The sequence below is a fragment of the Ursus maritimus genome, unplaced genomic scaffold (assembly GCF_017311325.1).
Source record: "Ursus maritimus isolate PB19 unplaced genomic scaffold, ASM1731132v1 scaffold_9, whole genome shotgun sequence".
Lineage (NCBI taxonomy): Eukaryota > Metazoa > Chordata > Mammalia > Carnivora > Ursidae > Ursus > Ursus maritimus.
This window is the reverse complement of record NW_024427107.1, coordinates 47,656,663-47,665,065: the sequence shown is the minus strand read 5'-3', so window position 1 is coordinate 47,665,065 and position 8,403 is coordinate 47,656,663. Positions and strand designations below refer to the sequence as shown.

Here is an 8,403-nt window from a genome sequence, read left to right as displayed (position 1 = left end):
CATGGAGCTCAATGCAGGGCTTGAACCATGACTCTGAGATCAAGACCTGAGCTACAATTAAGAGTCAGATGCTTAACCAAATGAGCCACACAGGTGCCCCTAAAAATCTCTTATTTAAAATTTCCTAAAATTTGGGTTATATATACTCTAATAATAAAGTTTACTAAACTTTAATTAAAAAAAAAACCCAACATATGTCACACAGAACTATTTATGATTTAGTGAGATTGAAGAGAAATTAGCAGAAATCGATCAAAGTTACAATGCTGAGAAAAGGATGTTTTATTATCTTAACTTGACCATAAATTATAATTATTATTTATAAAAGTTATATAAATGCAAGCTGATCATCTTTAAAGTCTCAAAGACCCAAATACAAATAAAGCACAGAAAATTAATTGAATTGAAAAAAGTTCTGACATAATTCTTCCACATGTTATATGTAATCATAGGAAGAATCATTGCAATAATTACCCAAAGTAATATTAAAGGTAACAAAAAAGATGTTTGGTCTTAAATGTAAATTCAAATGTGTATCTACAATAATAGATCAAAGCGAAAGTGTATCTGCAATTTCTAACAGTAATAAACATGTTTGTAAATACTGTATTCTTCAATGAAATAAGAAAGTGGATCAAAGATAAAATGTTGGATAGTCTTATCAACCAGGCCACCTTTCAGGACAGTTTTCAGGGTAGTGTTCTAAACATGTAACTGAACTGTTTGTTATTATTCTAGAGTCAGTACTTTATTTGCGGAGTCTGCACATCAAAATGTAACCAATAATTATACATCAGGATTGGTAGGAATACCAAGTATTATTTCACAACTGCCACTATGTGTTTCTTCTTCTCTGACACAATTGACACAGATCCAGGCTTGCTATGTTTGAGACGATTCACCTCCCTAGAAATAAACAAAATATACAAAACATAAGCAAGTTTATGAGAAATCTCCTTGCCCAAAGAAAGCTTTCTTATAAAAACCACAGTCTTTTCTTTTGCTAGAAAACTCCTTATTGAGAAAAAAAAAAGTTTTCACAAGGAGACTGGGTAAAAAGTAGCTAGAAATCAACTTTTGTTAACTTATTTACAATTGCTTCTTCTCTCATCACGTAACAGTGTCCTATTCCAAAGAGAAGAACACTACCAGGAAAATGGTGGTGAGAGCTCTGCTTTAGATTCAAAATTCTATGATGAATAAAAATTTTTCTAACATGCTTCAAGAAATGGACGCTATCAGTTCTTCGCATTCTTTAACTTGGAAAATATATAATACCTCTTAACTCCAGCTTCTTTAGAAATCATTTTTAAAAACATTATTTGCAACAGTTTTGTTTAGTATGAGCAGAAATGTTTTCTTATTTTGATGGAATTCATTTTTACTGGTTGCCCTTTAAACATAATCTCAAAAAATAGGTAATGGAAGTTCTCATATAATCACTGCTTCCCCTTCATGGCAGTATTCAAAAACATCTCTACTGTATAATGGCACATAAACTATTCCCTCAGAAGGCTGGTTTTTGTTTATTTCCGGTGAGCTTAGAGGGGGAAGTTAGAAAAGGATACTGAGAGAGAATCAAATGCCCCAAATCATACTTTCGTCGGCGAGCTTCCTTCATGATGCGCTGTTCCTGGATCTGGCTGTAGATAGATTTTGGTAGATGTCGGTGACGAGCAATGCGTTTTATATGAGGATGATGTTGAAATTTCTCCTTCAACTTCTGGTTATAATCTTTGGCTGCTTTTTCTCGTGATGTAAGCTGGAAAAATGCATTTTGACATTTCAATGAATGGTTTGTTCTTTTTATTCATATAACAAAGCTAGGAAGAAGCACCCTTTCTCCCAAAAACTAAACTTGTAGGAAATGCAAGCAAAATTGCCAATGTAATTCTACCCTTTACAAGGTTATGTGAGTCATTATCTCTGCAAACACTGAATTTCCTTTTAGGCTATATGCCTCCAATGTAGATATATGCCACCAAGTTAAAATATCAGTGCTGACGGAGTAGGGATATGTGGACCACCAAACTAGACCGTCTCTGGGCATAAAAAACATAGAAAAAGCACCTAAATTAATCCTTCGACATTTTTCCATAAAAATAACTACTGAAACAGAAAACAAAAAGTGTTCAATTCTGTAATGACAAGGTTTTGTTTAACAAACGTTAAGGATGATATGATTTAGAGGAACTTAAATGATGAACTGAAACCTACGCATAGTGTAATACTTACCAATCATTAAGCCTAAAATAAAATTGCCTTTAATTACTGTTTATCATATCTTGATTTTCCTACTGGGGCTAAGTAGACAATAATTCGCACTTAAACTTTCCTTTTTAAACTCAGTATTTGTGGCTGATCTAAACACTCATGTTTGATAAGAAATGTCTCATGTTTCATATCAGAAAAACATCAAAAACAAAAACCAACCATAACCCCCAACCCAGAGAGAGCCAACCATGATAATATGAGTTATAGCTTCACCGAATCTTCTTTATAGTCTGAAGCTTTCTGTTTTTTTTTTTGAAGTTAGTGTTTCACTGTTTTGAAATTAGAAGACCTCAGAGGCACCGGCAGCCTTTGATGTGCCTGATTACTATCCCTTTAACAGAAGAAACAGGCACTCTCAGTCCAACCTTCTAGTCTCTACACCTCTCCTTATCTCAAGAAAAACACAAAGAATCAAGAAGGCTCAAATATTATCAAACATCTTAATTAACACAGGCCTCTGAAGGTGCCTGTGACATGAAAAAAGTAAATCTCAATACAGCCTTGTCTATTTTGTTGCTAACTTATTTCTTTTTATCACAACTATGCCAGTTTGAGCAAAATCCTTAAAGTACTTCAAATAAATTCTTTATAATATAATGATAGCCACTAAATTAGAAACTAGTTTTATGACAATGAAAGAAAACGGGGTCTCTTACCACACCCAATTTTTCAGAAGCATTAGCTTTCCATAGACGAATATTCATTTCATCAGACCCACACATAATATATTTGCTGTCAGAGGTCCATTTTACACAAATAACATGTTGCATTCTCTTTGTGTGATAGACTTCCCTACAGAAGAGGAATTAATTTAAAATTAGGATTTTGATACAGATTTTCTTTAACCATTGCCCATCAAGTATCAGGATAGCATTTCTGAGTCTGAAGAGTATAAAAGGGGAATTCAAATTAATTTTAACATACTTTTATTGAACCAAACTAACAGGGCTTTATGCTAAGCCCTAGGGAGTTAAAAAAAATTCTTGCTCTCAGAGAAATTACAATCTAACAAGAAAAATAAATATAAAAAAACTAAGCAAAACCAGATGCCCAGGAAAGTTCACAAAATTACTGAAGGCATATAACACAAATAAAATATGCTGAAGCTAGAGTAATTTTTTAACAATAAGAAATAGACTGTCTCTTCCCTCCAAATCAATTCAGGTCAACAATCACTTTTTTTTTTTTTTCATTTTACTGGAAAATAAAACGGATGTAATAACATTCAAAGAGCACATCCTGATATATTGACCCTAATGTCTGATTTTGTTTCAGTCAAATTGTTTAAAGAGCTTACTTAAAGTGAGAGTTGATGATTTACATGTGTGAACAGAAAGGGAGGGCTATAGAAGTGTCTGATGAGTTAAGAATCATTTAATAAATGGAGATGTAAAATATCGTACCTATTTGGAAAGGCTGTGAAACATGCTAAGTGAATTCACAGAAGATACTATATTGGGAAAGTGTTAAGAAAAGCATTAAAAAACAAGTAAAAGACAAGGTCAGGAAAAATAAAAAGAGACTTTTGGAGAAATGAATTTTCCATATCTGGGTTAGATGATTCAAAATGCAGACTCGAGAGAAAGGAAACGAGCTTGGTCACTCTGCACAGTAAAAGAAACCCCACACATGATGACCTGATCAAAAAGAATTTGGACTTATAAAAAATATCTGAGATACATTTATAAAACTAGTCTTTTACACTGTTTCCAATGGATATGTTTTGAGCTCTTGAGTGAACCCGTAGAGAAACCCTAAGAAATTTATTTCTAAAAGGGGAAGGACGTTAGAAACAACATCCTATTAAAATAAAAAACTAGATGAGATAGATGCATTTTCTTCCCCCTCACAATGCTCTGCTTTCACAAGATTCATTTCTCATAATCTCTACCTATTTAAGTGGCCCTTCTTTTCTTTAGCAATATAATGAAATTCATTTATTTATTTAAAAAGATTTTATTTATTTGTTTGTCAGAGAGAGAGAGAAAGCACAAGCGGGGGAACAGTAGACAGAGGGAGAAGGAGGCCCTCCGCTGAGCTGGAGCCCGATGCGGAAATTGATCCCAGTACCCTGGGATCATACCTGAGCAGAAGGCAGACACTTAACCAACTGACCCACCCAATGAATTTAAATGCTAGGAAATTTGGGGTGCCTGGGTGGCTCAGTCGGTTAAGCGTCTGCCTTCGGCTCAGGTCATGATGTCAGGGTCGCAGGATGGAGCCCCGTGGCAGGCTCCCTGCTCGGTGGGAAGCCTGCTCCTCCCTCTCCCTCTGCACCTCCGCCTGCTTGTGCGTGCTCACACTCTCTCTTACAAATAAATTTTTAAAATCTTAAAAAAAAAAACGGTAGGAAATTCAATCAGGCTTTAACCATTAAAAATAATCTGTTGATATATGAAACCAGTCAAATCCAATGGTTAGTTCCTTAACCAAAACAGATCCTCCTTAATGGTAAACTATGCAGAGTTCTTAACTTCTAAATATGTTTATGCATGTTAAAGATTTACAAAGCTCACTAAAGTTATACCATTAGGAGATATATACATTCTAAAAACTTAAATTCTTCACTATACAGTCAAACTATCCATGTGAATACAAGTAATTTACTTGTTTGCTTGGTAAATATTGAATGAAATCCCAATAGAAGTCTAATCTCAAACACTGACTTACCTGTAGTTTTTAATAATCTATTAAAAATTTACTTTAAAAATACATTTTACCATTTTAAGGTCTTTCAAAGAAAAACATTTTAAACATAAAGATTACTCAAAGGACTGGCTGCGCTATTTGATATTTGTAATGAACTAGAGCAGACCACAGAACAAGCCAGAACTACCTTTTAAGCAGATGAAGGCAAAGATCAGAGGAAATATGACTTATATTTAAACCCAACAACAAGTACCATATACCACCACTGTGATTACAAAATCTCTAAGTGTCATCAGGAGACAACTCCCTAGAAAAGGGGCATAAGAACTCCTTACTTCATACAACTTTCAATTACCTGAGCTTTTTAGATAGATCTGCATTTGGATGCCCACAATAGCTTTGGAATAACTCAGCTGCAGAGACCTTGAGATCATAGGTGCCCAAACGTTCTCAATTCTCTTATTCTTCTTTCTTCTTTCCCCATTCTTTGTGTCTGCTCATGCATCATGTTAGGAAAATATTGTGCTACTACCTTTGGCGGTTCTGGTTCAAAGAAAATAATTGAAGGGCACATTCCCCTGATTCTTAGTATCTTCCAGGAATGTGAGAAGAATGCAAACTACCAGCCCTGCTGTGGGCGTGACTGAATAACCCCAACAAACCATTCATCACAGTTTGGAGAGTATCAAGTAAGTTGTAAAGGAGGCAACAGCCATATGAGAACGAACACTGAGAGTTCTACATGGAGAAGATGGAATGAAGATCAAAGTCATCAGAATACTCCAGTCAGTACACTTTTGAGTCAAGCACCTTTTTAATCAGATACACAATGATGACGACAATGGCATGCTGATAATCAATGATACAAGAAGGGTTAGGAATCAGTATGGCTCACTCAAATTAGAGGGTAGAAAGATGCAACTACCACAAGAAAAATACCAAAATGGCAAACAAAAGCAGGTTGACTATGACCAAACAAGGTATGGATGAGTTGCCTGACTCTCAGGATGCACTGTTTGAAAGATCTTTTGTTTCTGAAACAGGGCTGGGACGAGGGTGAAGAAACTGAGGTACAGACACAGGGTTGGCACCTGTACAACCCTGACAACAATGAGGAACTCCTTGAAATTCTGCACCCAAGGCCCCTGACTTAGATACACCCTAGTTCTGACCCTGCTGGAACAGAATGATGGTGAGTCAGGAGAAGGACACGACATGCCTTTGAAAATGAACATCACTCTTTCAAAAGACTCAAAAAGCTTCAGCACTATAAAAGCTAGGCTCTTTATCAGTAAAAGCAGTAACCAAAATTCTCATCACTGCATTAAAATGGTGAGATTTCTCCAGCTTGTTATAGTTACAACACCAAATGAATGTTCTCTAGATTTTTTTTTTTTAAGGGAAGGAAGGGTCCCAGAACAACTCTCTGCTACCATCAATCTTTAGGAAGCTGGGTACACTGCTTTACAGCTCCACACCGCTGTCCTCCAGCACAGATCATCACCCCCAACCCTCATTATACATGTTTTCTGTTCTTTCCTCTCCCAGATTGCACTCACTCCTCTCCTTACCTTTCCTATCTCCAATTATATTGTTACCTTTCACCAAGTCCATCTTCCCCCATTGAGCTTTAATTACACGAAGCAAGAAGAGTACGACACTCAATCAAGTATATGTATTCATGTATATGCATATATATATTGTGTATATGTATTTATATGGTACTTTAGAGAGACCATTTAGATTATTCTTTTTAAATTTTAACGTCAATACTATTACTGTATTAAAATGGAGCTAGTCATATCTTCAAGTGTGAGCAACACCACTATAATACTTTATCATTAAAAAAAAATTATTTTAAGTAATCTCTACACCCAACGTGGGGCTTGAATTCATGACCCTGAGATCAAGGGTCGCATGCTCTACTGACTGAGCCAGCTGGGTGCCCTAGTTATCATTCTTTTTTACAGGGAAACTTCTTCCAACTTACTTGGTTTTGCTCTGAATATGCTTCCAGGAACAATAAAAACCATTACTAAGGAACAACAAGAATGTGCATGAAAGTGCTCTGTAAACACACTATACAAGCAGCGATTATCTTACACAGGAGTTAGGTTTTGAAGTCAGCCCGTAAAGCAAAAAACCAAGCGCAGTCAAAACTATCCTTAAAACCTTAAAACGCCATAGTTTTTTATAATCTAACTCAATACAGCAATATGTAATACAGTATAGATGTATAAATATATACATTCAATAACACGTAATATGTAGTAAAGGGCCAAGCTGTACAAAATAACACATATCTTAACACTAGAGTCACACGCGATATGCTTACAGAACAAGAGACAAATGGGAGTAAAGGTCAGCTGAGTATCATATTTCCCACCTCTTGGTCATTCCAGGACATATACCTACTAAGTGGGATGGAGGAAGAATGAGCCTGACAATTTTAAACTGCTTTTTTTCCTCTTTTTTATTTTTGCTTGAGTGTATAAGAACTGAATTTGAATAAGAAAAAAAAAAGGCACTGTTGTTATTGAGGGAAACTATATGAAGGAAAACTTCTCTAAGTTCTTAACAAATCAAAATTTTTTAAAAGTTTATTATATTTTAGAGCAATGAAAATATTATCATGATGAAAATATGTCATTATACATTTGTTCAAACCCACAAATGTAGAACACAAAGAGTGAACCGTAAAGGTAAATTATGGATTTAAGGTGATTAAGACGTGTCAATGCAGGTTTATCCTTACTAACAAACACACTATTCTGGTGAATGATGCTGATAATGCGTGGAGGGGTGATGGCTCTGCATGTGTTGGGGCAGAGACTATATAACAAATCTCTGGGGGCGCCTGGGTGGCTCAGTTGGTTAAGCATCTGCCTTCGGCTCAGGTCATGATCCCAGGGTTCTGGGATCCGGCTCCACATCAGGCTCCCTGCTCAGCAGGGAGTCTGCTTCTCCTTCTCCCTCTGCCGCTACCCCTGCTTGTGCTCTCTCGCGCTCTCTCAAATAAATAAATAAAATCTTAAAAAAAAAATCTCTGTACCTTCCTCTCAATTTTGTTGTAAACCATAAAGTGCTCTAAAAGGAATTAAGTCTTAAAAAAAAAAAGTGTAGTCTAAGACACTTAAAAACAACTCTGAAATAAAGGCTTTCACCTTAAGGCAAACACTAAGATTTCATATCAAGAAATTATATAAAGGTAATATCCTATTTAGTGAAAGAAACTGCCCAGTAGGCTGATGTTCTGCCCAGATGACACAGTGGAAGTTGGTATCCTAAGTCACAATACCTAGATGTGAGTCCCACCATATACACATAACCAAATAGGTAACCTTTCAAAAAAGGTAAATGATGATCAAGACAAGAAAACATCAAATGAGAACAAATAGTTTGCTGGTAGTCACATACCTGCTTCTACTTTTGTCCACAGGAAAGATACGAATAGATTTATCAAAACTAGCAGACACAAAC

The 8,403-nt window shown here is 35.7% G+C and overlaps 1 protein-coding gene across 1 annotated transcript in view; it reads right to left on the bottom strand.

The window, feature by feature from the left end:
• Nucleotides 1–258: 258 nt before the first annotated feature.
• Nucleotides 259–8,403, bottom strand: part of DCAF13 (DDB1 and CUL4 associated factor 13) — a 27,976-nt gene continuing 19,831 nt past the window's right edge. Inside the window, exons 8-11 of the mRNA XM_008689235.2 lie at nt 8,341–8,403; nt 2,931–3,066; nt 1,599–1,762; nt 259–906 (exon numbers count right to left, since the gene is read on the bottom strand). The exon at nt 8,341–8,403 is cut by the window's right edge and continues 108 nt beyond it. Coding sequence (XP_008687457.2) covers nt 819–906; nt 1,599–1,762; nt 2,931–3,066; nt 8,341–8,403 — 451 coding nt within the window. The 3' untranslated portion in view covers nt 259–818. The remainder of the gene's footprint in view (nt 907–1,598; nt 1,763–2,930; nt 3,067–8,340) is intronic.